At 47.9% G+C, this 17909-nt stretch overlaps 1 protein-coding gene across 1 annotated transcript; it reads left to right on the top strand.

Moving 5' to 3' along the window:
- The first annotated feature begins 1067 nt into the window (after positions 1 to 1067).
- On the top strand, positions 1068 to 6290 carry LOC112902970 (kinesin-like protein KIN-7L). Its single transcript, XM_025972171.1, has 14 exons — positions 1068 to 1289; positions 1416 to 1624; positions 1745 to 1858; positions 1943 to 2024; positions 2111 to 2178; positions 2296 to 2358; positions 2453 to 2595; positions 3184 to 3286; positions 3391 to 3471; positions 3744 to 3812; positions 3899 to 3958; positions 4091 to 4243; positions 4530 to 4760; positions 5496 to 6290. Exons 1-14 carry the CDS (start codon positions 1118 to 1120, stop codon positions 5970 to 5972), a joined length of 2025 nt encoding a protein of 674 aa, XP_025827956.1. The 5' UTR covers positions 1068 to 1117; the 3' UTR covers positions 5973 to 6290.
- Positions 6291 to 17909: the final 11619 nt, after the last annotated feature.

Raw genomic sequence — 17909 nt, forward strand, 5'->3', positions numbered from 1 at the left:
TTTACAGTTTCTCCTTATTTTACCCATTGATATCTCAAAAATTGCATAAATCCAAACATCGCACTTCAGGATGCTTAAGTGGGTCGTAATTGGGTCAACCAATAACTGACCCAAGCTACCCATCAAGATTATTTTTGGGTTTTGGGTTAGCCTGACCCTGCAACGCTTACCCATGGGTCAACCCAAAACACCAGAAATTCAGAACTATGTTTGAAACTCTAGAAATCCAGAACTGTGTTTGACGCGGCTGCCGGGCTTCGCCTAGCGTGCATCGATGCCTATGCTTCCCAGGAACGACCATGCTATGTTGCTCCACCCACAGACCCTTCTCGACGTCCATCTGGAACCACAGGTCCGTGGAGGAAGGAACGATGTCCTAGTGCACCATTTCCTCCGGCAGGAGCGCGGCGCCGGTGGCTGGGTTGAACAGCCGATTGCCTATGCTTCGCGCTGTCGCTCGGGGAGATCAACTGGTTGTTGCCGCGGGGTTGATGCGGATGGGCAACATCAGAGGGGAGGGGAGCTCGGGATGAGACCTCATGTGCCGATCGGATTAGGCCAGTCTCGGTGACAGCATTAGCTAAGTTTCAGTGTACACTTTCATGTTATAGTTATTAAGATTGAAAATTAAATAACTGTGCTCGATGAGTTTTATGGTGATAAACTCCTCTCACATTCTATGAAACTCTCTCCTCTCTCCTTACCATATCAACAAAATTAATAATGTAATGTAGAATTTAATACCATAAAATTTTCATTGAGACTGATGTTAACCAAATAACCCGTAGGCTCGGTACCACCAATATTGAGTGGGTCAATCCAATGGATAATTACACCAAATTTCCTTTAGTTTTTGCCTTTTTGGTAGTGGAGCTTTGGGTTGACCCAAAAAATCTGCATCCTGAATCGCACACACTCCCTAATCGGCCCAGTAACCTAGTAAGCCCAATGAGCCCAGCCCACCTCACGGGCCTCACCACGCGCCGACCACGCACGCTCCTCCCCTTTTTGTCCCGTGCCCCCGCTCCCCCGCTCACACCGAAATTTGAAATCCCCACCCCCAACTAGGCAGCGAACGAAGCATCCGCCGCCCGTTGTCCTCACCGCCGCCGCATCCATGGAGAAGATCTCCGTCGCCGTCCGCTTCCGCCCTCCCAACCCGGCCGCCGCAGACCCCTCCCCGGGCGGCGCCGGCGGAGGCGGCGACCGCGAGTGGCGCATCGACGACACCCGCGTCACCCTCGTCCACCGCGCCGCCGGCCCCGCTCCCGGCGCACCTTTCGTCTTCGGTACGGATCTCTCCTCCTCCTCCTCCGTTCTCTCTCTCTCTCCCCCCTTGCTCCCGCTCCCTGTCGCTAACCCCGCGCGCTCGTGGCTCCTTCCTTGGGTTGATGATTTGCCGGTTGCCTCCGCAGACCACGTATTCGACAGGACAGCCACCAACGAGCGGGTCTACGGCACGGTCGTCCGGGATCTCATCGGTGCCGTCGTCGACGGCTTCAACGCCACCGCCTTCGCCTACGGGCAGACCAGCAGCGGCAAGACGTTCACCATGAACGGCTCCGACGCCGACCCCGGCATCATCCCGCGCGCCGTCCGCGACGTCTTCGACACCGTGCGTCAGGTGAGTTGATTGTTCGATCAACATCTCCCCGAACAAGACGATGATGCCCATGTTAGGTCGGTTGGTGTGGTGGCTGTTGCTGCGATGGATTAATTTATTGGGTTTGGGGCTCCGGAGCAGACGGACGACCGCGAGTTCCTCGTCAGGGTGTCCTACATGGAGATCTACAACGAGGAGATCAACGACCTCCTGACGCTTGAGGGCCGGAGGCTGCCGATTAAAGAGAACCTGGAGGTAAACGCAAGGAGTCCTTTGGGGATTATCCTCATATTTCTGGACAGGTTTCTGTAACACTGAGCATTTGTTGTTTGCCTATAGCGTGGAGTGTATGTAGCTGGTTTGCGGGAGGAGATCGTAAACAGCGCAGAACAAGTGTTTGAGCTCCTCCAGCTTGGAGAAGGTACATTTCTGTTCACATGCTATATTTTTCACCAATTTGGAAAAATGTTTTACCGACCGTGACTTGTTTTCTTTTCTTCTTTCCAGTGAACAGGCATTTTGGGGAGACAAACATGAACGCCCGGAGTAGTCGTTCACATACTATTTTCAGAATGGTATAGAATTTTGAATCCCCAACTAATTCTATAATTGAAGCTGTTTCAAGACCATTTTGTGTAGCTTAATGGAAGTGCTGACATAATTTAGAACTTTATCTTTTCTATTGGTCTCAGGTCATTGAAAGCAGTGCTAAGAACCAGATAGACTCTGAAGATCCTATCCGCGTCTCTGTTTTGGTGTGTGCGCTTCCCACTCTATATCCATGTATCATGTATGTAGTAAAAGAAAACTTGTTCAGAATATGAGATTAATCCTGTTGTTTAATTTTAGAATTTGGTGGACTTAGCTGGGTCAGAAAGAAACAACAAGACAGGAACTGAAGGGGTGCGTTTGAATGAGGCGGGCCATATTAACAAGAGCTTGTTGATGCTTGGGAATGTCATCAATAAGTTAAGTGAGAGTGGAAAGCAAAGGTATGTCTATTGAGGATTGCGTGATTATCTTCCTCCTGCGCTTCCCAAATTTACTACCTTTTGTTAGGCCGTACTGAATTTGACTGCAAATCAATCAAGAATACATGTACTTGATTATATCTCATATTAGATGATTCTATTGCCGCCGTTTAATGGTCGATCTTGAGTTCACATTCTATCATCGGCTCAAGTGTTGATGAATTAGTTGGTGTATCAAACTCATTAATTCACTATCCATAGTAGAAGTTGACACTTTCTTTTCCACCTTTGGAGATTTTTGAACCATGTCAGTGTCCTGAGTGAATAAGATGATACCTTCACCTAGGCAAAAGAGACACTTTTTGCCTTTTTTGTATAGTGCAGTGTTCACTGCTCTACTGCAATCAAACTGCTTTAGCGTTTTTCCTTCCGTGCCTGCATTATTGCCTTGATGTTCTTAGGGTTATCAGTTTTAAATGAGTGACTACCTTATGCAAGAAAAGGATAACTCATATTGCCTTCACTCTATGTACAGAATGATATGATCATATGAAACTTCGTAAGATCCATAATTCCATGGTACTTGGTTGACAATTTTTTTTGATGCAGAGGGCACATTCCCTATCGTGATAGTAAGTTGACTCGCATTCTCCAACCTGCACTTGGAGGCAATGCAAAAACTTCTATCATCTGCACTGCTGCACCAGAAGAGGTTTGTCTATATATTTATAATTGTTACATTTTGAGTACTATACCTTCCTGTAGTATGTTCTTTGTTTTTGAATATTCTAAACAAAATTACCATTTAACCTGCAGATGCACATTGAGGAAACTAGAGGAACTCTTAAATTTGCAAGCAGAGCAAAATGTGTCAGCAATTGTGCCCAAGTAAATGAGGTATGTGTTAAAGCTTCTAAATAAAATTTTGAGTTGTCTTACATCCAACATCCAAGTAAATGAACTTGTGTTCGAAGTTGTCTATATCCACTGCTTTTACTATGTTTCATTGAATGTGAAAAATGTTAGTACGCTTGTTGGAATTCATACATGTAACTGTTTTGGTGCTAGTCCAAACAGTGATCCTGCCTATATCTTGTGAGATAAAATAATAAATACAGTTATTCAATTTTAATTTATTAGCATGGTTAACATGGTCGCCTATATGACAGATTCTAACAGATGCTGCTCTGCTGAAGAGGCAAAAACGAGAAATAGAAGAACTTCGTAAAAAGCTGCAGGTAGTTGCTCTTAGTTTGATATCTCGCTCAATAAGAGTAGGTATGATATTGTTACATGTCTTGATGCACTTTTCATGAGTTTTCAGGGTTCTCATTCTGAAGGGTTGGAGCAGGTTGTACTAAAACTACGCAATGATATGCACAAGGTGTGTAACACTAATGGCCAGAACCTGTGTTTTTCATTTATTTTGGGGTGCAGCACACACCTGCTAGTTTAATAACTCATCCAAAATAAACTACTTAAATTAGTTGAAGTTATCTATAATCTTTTCATGTAGTCTGAGCTTGAGCGAGATCGTTTGGCAATGGAACTTGAAGAGGAAAGGAAGTTACGGATGACCCTAGAGCACCATTTGACTGAGCAACAGAAGAGGATAGAGGGCCTCGACAATACCAGCATATCAGCAGACCAGTTTACTGATTCGACCCAGGTATATTTAATGGAAAAGAAGCATCGTAACAAATATTTCAATCTTGTAATATCTCATTTCCCCAGACCCCGCGCAGTGCGGGAAGCCTACGGCACTGGGTACGCCCTTTTTTTTTTGTAATATCTCATTTCACATGTTGGTGCTATTAGGGAAAGCTTAAAGCTCACCACACAGTATATTTATTGATGGTCCATCTCCATCACCACATTCATCCACTTCCTTTCCATCTAACTTGTAATATGCAAGTTCCAGATATTAATGGAACTATTTGTTTTTCCTGTTGCAGCTGGATGCACTGAAAACTCCAGATTCCAAGTATATACCAGATGGATTTGTTGCACATCGCTCACGCTATTCAAACGATGTTGAGTTCAGCCCATTGCCTGAAAATTTGGACAATATTGCCAATGATGATCTATGGACATGCCTGAACAAAGGTTGTGTTACTGATCTTGACATGCTGGAGATGACACCTGGTCTGAAACGCGAGGCATCCTTGCTACAAGATGCAACATCAGTATGTTACTCCGCCAGCTTTACCCTATGTTTGTTTACAACTATTTAAGGTGGTTCAAATATATAACTTCTCAGGTTTTTGTGAATTTTATCTCAGGAAAGTGATTAGAATCTTTTGCTGTTGCACTCTGCATACTTAAACATCAAATTGGGTCTTCATCATCAATTTCATTTTCATATATGCACATAGGCTGCCTCATTATGTAAGAGTCAACATAAGCAACAATGTGATCTTTTTACCTACTTATTATCTATCACCACTTGCCAAGCAAGCACCAGCTAGTTAAATAAGCTCACATCCAACATTGATGTGCTAGTTTCTTAACAAAATGGACAACCTTGGATCCAAATTTCTGATTATGATAAGCTGTCTGAAGTTTGGATTGTTTAGATAGCTTTGGTTCAAGAAAAGCTACAACCTATAGCACGTTGCAATATAGTTGAGGCAAGCTATCACTTCTGAATCGCAATATGGGAGTAAGTTGCTTCATTGTAGCCACTTAGGCCTGTCACCTGGTTCCTTTCCCTGCTTCATATATTTCTGGGCCTTTAGTGTTGCAAGATTGAGAAGCTATAGGTCATCTCTTATGATGAAAGAAAGGAAGTAAAAACAGGGTGATGAGGATGGTTTTCCAGTGTATTTACTTCATCATCCTTCTGTTTCTCTGCCTATTTCTCTAATGGAACTGAGAAATGACTTCCTATTTCTCTGGCATTTCTTGTGCTCTGTTCTCAGGCTGCGCCATTGGAGGAGCCTACTGACGCAAGGTGCCAAAGGTTAGAAAAGGACTGTGTCTCTGACCGGCAACAGCTGGAGGAATCAAATGTGAGATGTGCAGCCCTCGAGAAGGAGCGCGACCTGCTGAGGGACAAGAACTCGTCCCTGCAGCAGGAGCTCTCTGACTCCAAGCGGGAGGCCAACCTTCTCATCGCCGAGAAGCAGACGCAGCTGGATGACTCGATAGCCAGGTGCGTGGCGCTTGAGAGGGAGCTCTCCGTGTCTAGGCAGGACGCGGAGCGCCTCGCCGCCGAGAAGCAGGAGTTGGCCGGGGAGCTGGGCGTGGAGAGGCAGAAGATGGAGGAGCTGAAGCAGGACATCCGGGTGATCAGCCGGGCCTTCTCGCAGCGGGAAGGGCAGCTCACGTCGCTGTACACCAAGTCCAAGGCCATCCTGGAGAACTGCAAGGCCTCGCACGTCGCTACCCTGCCTTGACGGGCTGAGCGAGACGCGTGCACGCTGCTGGGGTAAGAAATGTCTCTGCACCCGTGCGTTGGCGATAGGTTTGTTGGATTTGTGTTGTGTGAAAAGTTCGGTGGAATACTGGTAAAAAGTGTGTGCAAGCGGTATGTAAGTTGCGTGTAAACTTGAAAGGGAACATCAGCTGCGTCTGCCACTAGCGTTCTGTTAGCGTCAAATGTATTTGACCTGCGAATGTTGCTGTGTTAAACCAGTCAGATTGCCATTAGTGTACATTGTACAAACATTCACAAAAGTCCCTATGTTCAAAATGCAATGTTTGGAAAGAGAAAAGGTCACTTGTTGCTTTGACTACTATTCCGTACTCAATGCTTTGGGTACGGAATACAAAGAAAAGATGCTACAACTTTGATTACGATTCCTCGTGTCAGTATAGACAAAAAAAAGATATGCATGATGACCTTTTTTGAAATGCACTGTCTAATAGAGTATTAAGGCCGACAGTGCGCTGTGACACACACACAAAAAAAAATACTGCAGAGAATACAAAAAATACTACAGTGCGCCGACAATGCCTTTTCTCTTTCTCCGAATGCTGTCGAAAATACAAAAAGATGGTACTAAGCTAAGCCATAAAACTGTCCGGATGGCTGAAACAATAATTCTTTTTTGCGTCCATCTAAAGATTGTTACATGAAGACAGCCATTTGCCATCATCACTCTGAACAGCAGCTGGTCATCTCATCTTCCGTAACAAGCAGGCACATAGAACACTCCGAGGAGCAGCTTTTGCTCTTTTTTGAAATGTTTCCCATATGGGATCATTACAAAATGCACCTCTCAAGCTGATTCGCCAGTTTCCTGCAGTCCCCTCGAATCAAGCTCAACGTTATTGGGCATTAGGTGGGTCAGCCTCTATATTGCGTCTTTTGCTGATGTGCATCCCTGCGAGAGTCACTTAACCAAAACTTGTGAAACCTTTAAATAAATTCAACTCTTAGTGTCTATCCTTCTATATCCCCGAAAATTGTTGTCGAAAAAGATTTATATTGACCACCAACTAGTTCCAACGGTTAGTTTAGAACAATGCAGCTGTATGACCTGATGAGTGCAATTTTGTCTACACCAGATCATCTGGTGTTCATAGAAAATTATGCTTATTGGAGCAACGGCTAGTTTAAGAGATTGTACCTATATATACCCACTAGTACAAACAGGCCTTTCATCCACCCCTTTAGTCCCGGCGGGGTTGGGCCCGGGACTAATAAAAGCATTAGTCCCGGATCCAACGGCTAGGGACCGGGGAGCAGTGAGAGACTTTTTGTCCCGGTTGGAGCCACCAACATCTTTAGTCTCGGTTGGCGGTTCGAACCGGAACTAATGGCACGCGGTACAGTTAGTCTCGGCGGTAGCCTCCAACCGGGACTAAAGACGACCCTTTAGTCCTGATTGGGTGGCTCGAACCGGAACTAAATTTCCTAGACCTTTTTAGCCCCTTCTTGCTCCCTTGCCCGAGCCATTCTTCTAGTCGTGTTCTTCTTGGGTGTGGGGAGTTCATGCTCATTTTCTCCAAGATTTGTGAAGGTTTTTTATTTTCCCTCCATCCAACGGTTCTAAAGGTTAGAAACTTCATCCTCTCAACTTCCATTGCTAGTGGAGCTCATTTCAAGATTTAGAAATAGAGATTTTGAGGTTTTTTAGATTGGGTTAAATGTTGGAATTTTTTCGATTTGTACATCATTTGAGCTCAAATTTACTTAAAGTTTGCATGTGTAGATGTGATTTATTAGTATTAGTTCATCAAAATGAGTATATAGAATAGAATGATATTTTTTGGAATACTATTTAGAAGAAATATGGTTATGACAATGAGTATATTAGAAATTTTCTATTTTTAAAATGAGAGTATGTATATATGACCATACATACATACTCTCATTTTAAAAGTGAAATGTGAATGTGTGAATGTGAAATTTCAAATTGAATAATTATTGAAAGTGAAAAAAAAGATGTATACTTGATATTTATTTTGTATTGTGAATGAATTATTTTGACACTCTAATGATATATTTATTTAGGCTCACACTGAAACCATCGAGATTTTTTTTTTGTTTTGGAATACGTATCAGTGTTAACCTCGACCTTGCGGTGACGTCCTGCCATTCGCGGCCAACATTGATCTCCACGACACGTTACGGTATAAGGACATGATGGAGAAGTACGACCTTGGTCCCAATGAAGAAATCCTTCACCTTTGAGCAAGGTGAGGATGCCACCATTCGGACCAAGGCCGTACTTCTTCATTACTTCTTTATCTGCACCGTGTCGCGAATATCAATGTTAGCCCCAAATGGCAGTGTTATGACCGTAGGGTCAAGTTAGCGACAGATACATTTTTCGAAATAAAGATTTTCTTTACTTCTCGATGGTCTTAGTATATTTCGCTTGAAATAAAGTTGTGAACCTTGATTGCATCCCATATGGCGTGGGACGACTGAAATGTGTAAAAATAATTTGAACCTTTTAATTCTGAACTTCTAAATTTATTATTCATATTACGTGATGGACCTTTTAATTATTCATGTTATTGTAATTATGAGAATATATTGATTTTTTATATTTATTTGATACGTGTAACGAAATGTATCCATTTCAACTCTGAATGTGAGAATTTTAGTGGTGCAATTAGTTTCATTTTTTATAACGAGATGTAGTTAGAAAGTGATTTAGTAGGTCCTTACAAGACATATACTTCTTCGAAAATGGAAGTAAGTACTAAACAACATCTCGTAATATTTCAACTAACTTCAAAACTATGTTTGCAAGAACATTCACAATTTTGTAGGTTCTTACAAGACATATACTTCCTAGGAAGCAGAAGTAAGTAATAAACAACATCTCGCAATGTTTCAATTAATTTTGAAAATTGTCATAATTAGTATTTTTTACTTTTCTATACATCGCTAGGATGCGGGATCAGCTCCTTCTGTGGGAAAAAGTTTTGACGATTCAAGAAGCCTGATAGGATTTATTTGTGAGCAGTCGTCATCTATTTGTGAGCAAGTCGTCAAATCAGATGGTGAATTCCATTATGATGGATACAATCTTGATAGAAGTAGTAAATATAGCATAAATATTATATAAAATTTTGTTGCACTTTGTATGTATATGTACATATCTATGTTTCACTTTTTTGCACTTTATTAGTGGTGAATCCCACTTTGTATGTATATGTGTGTATATATATTAGTGTATTTAATACTCAGCTCGAACAAGTGTGCAGGAACATATAGCAGTACTATTGAAGACTACGTAATTTCGAATACCAAAATATAACTGAAACAAAAAAGAAATAAATGGAAAGGAACATAGGGAAAATAAAAGAAAACCTTTAGTACCGTTGGTAACATGCACCAACCGGGATTAAAGGGAACCCCTGCCAGGCCGGGGCTGGGAGCCCCTTTAGTCCCGGTTGGGTTATACCAACCGAGACCTCCAGTTCCGGATTGACGATCCGGGTTATTAGTTGTGACGCCCTGAAAATTCACTTAATAAAATCATGCGCTAGAGTGATTCGTAAAAACGGGTCGACGTCAAAACCCTAACTCCAACCGGAGCGCTGTTCCGTTCCGCATCGCTCGCCCACGCGCGACCGTCCGCCGTGATTAACGCAGACGCGACCCCCTTCTTTTTTTTTTCCTTCCCTCCTCGCGCGAATACCGCGCGCATGGCCGACCGGCCGCGACCGTTGCCGCAAGTAGCGCCGGCGTTCCTCGTGCCGCGCGCGAACCCCCGCGCGCGCGTGGCCGACCGGCCGCGGTCGCCGCCGCGACCGGCGCCGACGCGTCCTTTTTTTTCCCCTCTCTCTCCTTTTCTTTTCTCCCTCCCATTCCTTCTTTTCTTTTCTTTTTCTTTTTCCCAACCTCTCTCTCTCTTCCTTTCTTTCCCCTCTCCCTTCTTCCTTTTTCTTTTTCCCTTCCTTCTTTCTTTTTCCCTCTTCTCTTCTTCTCCCCTCTCTTTCCCCTGTCTCTGCTCCCGAGCCCCTGCTCCCGCGCGTGTGCCTGGCCGCACCCGCCGCGCTGGCCACCGGCCCCCCCCTCCCCTCGCGCGCGCCTGTGCCCGGCCGCCCGTACCCGCGCGTGCACCACGTGCCGCGCCGCCCGCCGTGCCGCCCGTCGCTGGCGCACGCACGCGGCCGCACGGCCGCCGTGGCGCACACGCCGCCGCCCTGCCCCGCCCGCACTCGCCGCGCCCCCGCCGTTGTGCCGCCTCGCCCGCCGTGCCGCCCCTGTGCCCGCACACCGCCGCCCGGCCCCCCGACGTGCCCGGCTGTGCACGGCCGCGCCCCGCCGCAAGCCACGGGCGCCATTAATGGCCGCCCGTGGAGCCGCCCCGCCGGCCACCGCCTCCCCGTGCCGCTCGGCCGCCTATAAGTAGGCCGGCCGCGGCCTCTCACCCCCCCACTGCCACTGCCCGCCGCCTCCCTCGCCCCCAGCGCCGCCGCCGCCTGCAGCTCGGCCGCCGCCCGCAGCCCACCGTCGCCGCGCCCCCTCGCACCGCCCCGCCCGAGGTGAGGCCGGGAATGGGCCCCCCTCCTTCCCCTCTCCCTCTTCCCCCATTCCCTGGCCGCTATTGAGCCCTAGGCCGCCGGATTGGGGCCGGCGCCGAGCTCCCTCCCCCCTCTGTTTTCCTCTGGCAAGAGGAGGAAGAAAGAGGGCTGTTGCCCAAAAGCCCCTCCCCCTTTCCTGTTTTTCCAAAGAAGCCCCCCCCTCACTCTAACACACATATCCACCCTTTTTACAAAAGGAACCCGCTCTTTTTAATATTTCAAACCAAGCCCCCCCCCACCACGTAAACCTAATTACACTCGACACCTGTTAGTATGCCCTGAATATTTCTAGTATTTGCAAATAAGCCCCTACCCTCCTTAGATAATTGTGAATAGGCCCCTGGACCCCTGTTTAAACCCTAAAACCCGCTTTAGCGCGTCATTTTATGTGTGAAACGACCTCCGATTGACCCGAAACTTTACCACGCCCTTTCTAGTACAGTTCTAAGCACGCTATACAGAAATTACCCAAAAATATTGCCCCTACCTCCGTAACTAAATTATTTCCGATTCAAGCCTATCGGTAAAAGCTTTTAGTTTGTTCGCTTGATCGTGTGCCTGTTTGTTTACGTCTTAGCAGACGGAGTGAACGAGGAAGGTCCCGACTGCGATCAAGTGAACGAGGACCAGTTCTGCGACCCCGAACCCGAAGGACAGTGCTTCGATTAGGACTTCCCGCAAGGATTTGACGATGGCAAGTTCAATTCCGCCCTTTGATGCATATTTTGTCCTAGTTTTTATAAACACGACCCAGTGGCCTGTTTTATAAAATTGCATGGTTTTGCGTGCCGTAAACGTGGTAGGATAGCCACCCTTGTTGTGATAACCATACCTTGAACACCTGATTTTATAAAGAAAATGCGTGTGTGTGGGAAGGGATAAAATGTGGTTTTGAAAGGTGAGTCCGACGGGATGGATGGCATTCCTGTGTGAATTGCCGTTGGTGTGCTCGTACCTGTGTGGTTGAGCGTGGAAGGGAGATATCCATCTTGTCACTCCTAAGGACCGAGTTGATGTGTCGTCTCACCTAGCTTTCTGTCGTGCAAGCCACTTGACCGTTGTATGGGCAACGGCTTGGCCTAACCCCACTAGTTAATCTGATAGCCATCAGGAGGGCTGGGAGCAACGGGTGATCAAGGAGACGGGATAAGCTCTGTGTGACTTATGCCCCGGTTAAACCTCGGTGACAGGTCGAATGACCCCTTGATAGAACCCGTGGTGGCTAGTCAGGTCTAGCTAAGGTGGGTAAGGGCTTCGATGGGATCTGCACCGGCACTAAGGTGTTCGTGTTGTGGTACCCCGCCTGTGGGTAAAGTTGCACACCTCTGCAGAGTTGAAAATCTATTCGAATAGCCGTGCCCACGGTATTGGGCAAGTTACGGTGTGGTCACATAACTAGTGTTTTCTCTCTAGGAACGGATGGCTGGTGTGAGTTGTTTGGAAAGTGTCCGGCAGTTGTGCCGTGTGCTACGGCGGACGGGGAGTCCGGTAGCAGTTTAAAACATGGATCCTGTGTGGATCAACATCGTGTGCTCTTGGTGCTAGAAAACTCGTTTTGGAAAGTTGTTTTTAAACAAACCCTTGCATACAATTGAGTCTTCCGCAATTAAACCATAACCTCATCCTTGGATTGTCCAGTGCATTTGATTACTGATATACCCCCTCCGTGGGTGTGATTGGACTTGCTGAGTACGTTTGTACTCACCCTTTCTTACTTTACAGTGGAAGACCCAGACTACGTCCCCGAGAACGACGAGTAGGGTCCCGTCCTGCACCCAGTCTTGCCTGTGGATGAGGTCACCGTTGGAGCTCCGCATGGCGCAAGACTCTGATGATCCCCTGTTCGTAGTTAGTGTAGTAGTATGGGTTTTTGTTGTAATCCTCGCGATAGTGGCGCTTCACTGCCCATTACCGCGATGAGTTGTACGGTGATGTACCATCTGATGTAATAAAATTGTTATCAGCCTCCTGGGACTGATAAAGTAACACTTTTAAGTCTTCCCTGATGGGGGGACGCTTCAGGTGGTATCAGAGCCGTAGGCTGGCCGTAGGACGTGACCCTAGGAACGAGACCCCTTTTCAGACCCTAGAACTTGTCCTGGTTTAGAAACTTTCTGCACAAACACTCACCCCTGGTCTTTGCCTTGTTCCAGATGGCTGGCAATGGATGGGTTAGCGGAATCTGCCACGCAGAACCCGGCCTCCCCAAGTTACTATTGCTCAGCCTGGAACGCGTCGGGGTTATGGAACCACCGGAGTATGTCTACCGTGAGTACATCGCTGGAGGCACCCTTCGGTGCGACACAATGGTTTTTGTGGAGAAAAGCACCCGCTACCCTGATGTGGACCCTTGGTTCATCTCCACCACTGGTTTCCGCTTCCCCGACACCTATCGAAAGGCCGCTCGTAAAGCCCTGCGACGACTGCGTGTGCTCTACAGGCACCACCTTCAGCGGACTCCTATGGGATTTTTCCCACCCGTTGAGGGAAGAGGGCGCACTTGGATTGCCCGAATGAGGGGACTTGGACGAGAAGAAGAAGACCTGGAAGACACGGTCTCCCACTTGTCCATCTACCTCACTGGCTTGGATGCACTCTACCGCGAACAAGCGGCACAACTGAAGCAGCTAATCCATGGGATTGAAAAGTTAACCCAGGAGCTGGAGGAACAACGGACAAGAGCCGCAAGCGCCGAGTATTCCTTAGCCGCCCTCCAAGCCCAGATGCAAGAATACGAGAACCGCAACGGGATAGGTGGATGGATCGAAGAAGAAGAAGAAGAACCCATGGAAACCCACTGGGATAAGGGTACTCAGACCGAAAACGAGATGGATCGGTTCCTTCCAATAAAGAAGCGCTCTATCAGGACCGAGGAAGAATCCCCATGATAGGATTAGCACCCCTAGCTAAAACCCTACCTAATGTCTACGCATCCATGAAAACTGTACCACCCTTGTTGAAATAATAAGTATCATCTACTCCCTTTTGCACCTGTACCAGACTGTTTACCCTGTTTCTGTTTCAGATGGCTGAGGAAGGATGGACCCAGGGCGATTGCCAAGCAGCACCTGGATTCCCCAGCCTCTTGATCAACACCCTGGAAGGCCTTAGCGTTACGGAACGCCCAAGGTACTACAGCCGAGAGTACGAACACCATGGTACCCTTCGCTGCAGGGTGATCCTGGTCATCGCCAGGAGCAACCGCTACCCCGACATCTAGCCCTGGCGAGCGACCGCCACAGGGTTTAGACACCAAGACACCTACCCCTTGGCTATCAGGAAAGCACTCCGTTACTTGTGCCGCATTTTTGAAGAACACCTCGCCCCCACGCCAGCGAAGTTTTTCCCGCCGGCTATCAGAACCCCAGTCTGGGAAGCACGCATGAGAAACCTGGAGCGACGTCGCCACGAAGAAGGCCCCTGTACCAAGTGGCTACTTACCTAGCCGCCCTGGACCAACTCTTTGATGAGCAAGCCAACCTTCTAAGGGAGCAGACCTATCGAGCCGAGCAAGCAGAGCTCGCGGTGAGGATACAGCAGATCCGAGCCGCCCATGCCGAGGCGAGAGCCGCAGCCGCGGTCAGTAGCGAAGCTGTCGCCCAAGAAAGCCTCAGGCAGGCCCGAGACCGGCGTATGCAAGATTGGACCCAAAGTGGGATGCCAGTCCCGGCGATAGGGGAAGACCACGTTTTACTCGGGACACCCGTCATAGGGTGGGGATCACTCTTTGGGAGCACACGAGCCCCACCCGAGAATCCTGAAAATTCTGTTGCCGCCGACGAAGGGGATGCTGCAATGCAGCCCCTGACCGATGGGAACCCAGAAGACGGCGAGCGAGAACCTGTCACCCTGTCCGCCCCGGAAGAAGACACACCACGCAAGTAGAGTGACCGACGCCATCCCAGTGATGCCTCTCCCAGCCTTTCTGTTTAAGACGTGCCCTTTTGCAAGACCCTGGCCGAGTAGCACGAGACTTAGTCGTACCCCTAAGTTGTACCCTCCCTGCTTAATAAAATAGTTGGTGCTTGTTGCTTGTGATGTCGTGTGCTGGTGTGTTGTGTGCTGCTTATTTATATAGATACAGGCAGAAGGTAGATTCTGCCCTATATACGAATTAAACGACTTAAACATCACATAATCGTAACCCTAATTTACCCAATCAACAGGTGACCCCCCGGAACGTTGCGAGGGCCTCCCGTGGCCGGAACCCCGTAGCCGCTAGTGTCGGAGCACATCCCGTTGAACAAGATCTTCCCCAAGGAGAGCAAGAAGTAAGCCAGAACCGAGGGGGAAGTCAAGAAGGAGAACAACTACCGCCGCCCCCACCCCTCGGAGACCTGGCGCAGATCATCCATAACCAGACCCTCATACTGGAGACTCTGGCGAATGCCCTCATTAACCGGCAGCCACGAGGGCAGAATATGAACGACAAGCTAACGGCCTTTCTAAGGACCAAGCCGCCTACCTTCGCCGGATCCTGCAACCGTTGGATGCTGACGACTGGTTGCGGGTAATTCAGAGGAAGCTCGAACCATTCAAATGCCAAGACCGGGAATAAAGTCCTTCTAGCAGCTCACCAGCTCACCGGAACAGCATTATCCTGGTGGGAAAACTATTGTGCCGCAGCCGAAGATGCCTCTACCATCACCTGGGGGGAATTTGTAAGGGAGTTCCGCCGCTACCACATCCCTTCGGCCACCATGAAGCGCAAGGCGGATGAATTCCGTGCACTACAACAAGGGAGCATGACGGTGGAAGAATACACCCACCGGTTTATAGAATTGGCCCGATATGCGCCGGAAGAAGTAAACGACGACGACAAAAAGCAAGACATGTTCAAGAAGGGATTAAGGCCCAGAGCTCCGAACCTTGCTTACTCCCCAGATCTATCCAGACTTCAACACCCTGATGAACAAGGCCATCCTCACAGAAAGGGCCAAGGCCGAAGAAAGAAAAGGACAATAAACGCAAATTCTTGGAAAGTAAGGCTCGCCAGCAGGACCGCTTCCAAAAGTCGAGGAACTCCAACTAACTGCACCAAGGTCCCAGGCCCCAATGCAGTATAGGACTCAGTCCCAAGTGACTGGATCACGAGCTTCGGAAGCACAGCCCAAGAGTCAGAATACCATGAGGGCCCCGCAGAGCAACACAAGTCTGGCCGCCTCCGACAACAACAACGTTAGGGCCTGTTTCAATTGCCGTGAGACGGGCACTTCATCGCCAATTGCCCCTACACCAAGAATAAGCCGGCAACATCGGCCTTCTCCAACACGGTGAATGGGCCCAGACCGGCCCTGACCGGTGCCAACCGAGTGCCCGTCCGCAACAACGACGGCAGCCAGCAGGTGAAGCAGCAATCATTTGGACGAGCCCGCGTCAACCACATCGACGCGCAGGAGGCTCAAGAAGCTCAGGGCGTAGTGCTCGGTGAGTACTTAGTCAACTCAGCTCTGGCGACAGTATTATTTGATTCTGGAGCATCACACTCGTTTATATCCTCGAGCTATGTGGAGAAACACAAAAATACCTACAGTACTACTAAAAACACCCCTATTAACCCGGACACCTGGAGGCGACATCAATTGTCAGTTAGGGTGTCCCCGGGTAAGGATTAATTTAAGTGGGGTAGACTTTCTAGCAGATTTGGTAGTACTTAAGCCTGGGGGAATAGACGTGATCCTTGGGATGGACTGGTTAAGCCGACACAATGGTCTCATAGGCTGTACTGACAAAGTGGTACACCTAACAAACCCCGAGGAATACAAGTGATCTGCCATACTCGAGATAGTAAGTTTGACCCAATGGTGTTTAGCATGGAAGCCAAGCCCTTAGAAGGGGTCCCCGGTAGTGAACGAATACCCGATATTTTTCCCCGAGGAACTCCCCGGTATGCCACCAGACAGGGATATAGAATTCGTCATTGACCTTATCCCTGGAACCTCCCCTATAGCCAAAAGACCCTATAGGATGGCGGCATCCGAGTTGACAGAATTAAAGAAACAACTAGAAGAGCTGCAACGAATTGGTTTCATCAGACCAAGCTCGTCACCATGGGGAGCCCCAGTCCTATTTGTCAAGAAGAAAGATGGGAGTATGAGATTGTGTGTAGATTACCGGGCACTGAACGAGGTTACCATTAAGAACAAGTACCCCCTCCCAGGATTGATGACCTTTTCGATCAGCTAAAAGGAGCCAAGTACTTTTTCCAAGATCGATCTAAGGTCAGGATATTTTCAACTCAAGATTAGGGAAAGTGACATCCCTAAGACAGCTTTTGTCACCCGCTACGGGCAATTTGAGTTCACCGTAATGTCCTTCGGACTAACCAATGCCCCTGCCTATTTTATGAACCTCATGAACAAGTATTTATGGACGAGCTGGATAAGTTTGTCGTAGTCTTTATCGACGACATACTTATCTACTCTAAGAGTATTCAGGAACATGAGCAACATCTTGCGGGTAGTATTGGGAAAGCTGAGAACATAGGTTATATGCCAAGTTCAGCAAGTGCGAATTCTGGCTGGAAAAGGTAGCTTTCCTCGGTCACATCCTAACCGCGGAAGGTGTAGGCAGTGGACCCAGAGAAAGTTGAAGCAGTTCCAATGGCAGCGACCGACTAATGTTAGTGAAATCAGAAGTTTCTTGGATTAGCCGGATACTATCGGAGATTTATCGAGGGATTTTAAGATGCCCGACCCATGACGGAACTTCTTAAGAAGGAGAAGAAGTTCGCCTGGACGGAGGGTTGTGAAAGAAGTTTTCAAGAGTTGAAACAAAGGTTGACAACCGCCCAGTGCTAACTCTACCGGGACATTCCATCGGACTTTGTCATTTATTGTGACGCATCCCGACAAGGTTAGGGTGCGTACTGATGCAAGATGGGAAAGTCGTTGCATATGCCTCCCGCCAACTCAAGACTCATGAGCAGAACTATCCGACCCATGATTTGGAACTAGCAGCCGTAGTGCATGCCCTTAAGATTTGGAGACATTACCTGATCGGGAATAAGTGTGAGGTTTACCACCGACCACAAGAGTCTGAAGTATATCTTTTACCCAGCCGGATTTAAATTTAAGGCAAAGAAGATGGTTGGAGTTGGTCAAGGACTATAATTTGGAAATTCAGTATCACCCCGGAAAGGCGAACGTGGTAGCCGATGCGTTAAGCCGAAAAACCTATGGACCCAAGGATGACCACCTACGCGAGGAAATGGCACGATAAACGTGCACATTGTTCCGCAAGGTTCCAGTCATGCACTGAACGTCCAACCAACATTAAGGGATAAAATTAGAAGGCTCAAAACTCGGATCAAGAGCTAGTAAAGATCCGCAAGCAAACCGGAG

The sequence above is a fragment of the Panicum hallii genome, chromosome 8, assembly GCF_002211085.1.
Source record: "Panicum hallii strain FIL2 chromosome 8, PHallii_v3.1, whole genome shotgun sequence".
NCBI classification, from domain to species: domain Eukaryota; kingdom Viridiplantae; phylum Streptophyta; class Magnoliopsida; order Poales; family Poaceae; genus Panicum; species Panicum hallii.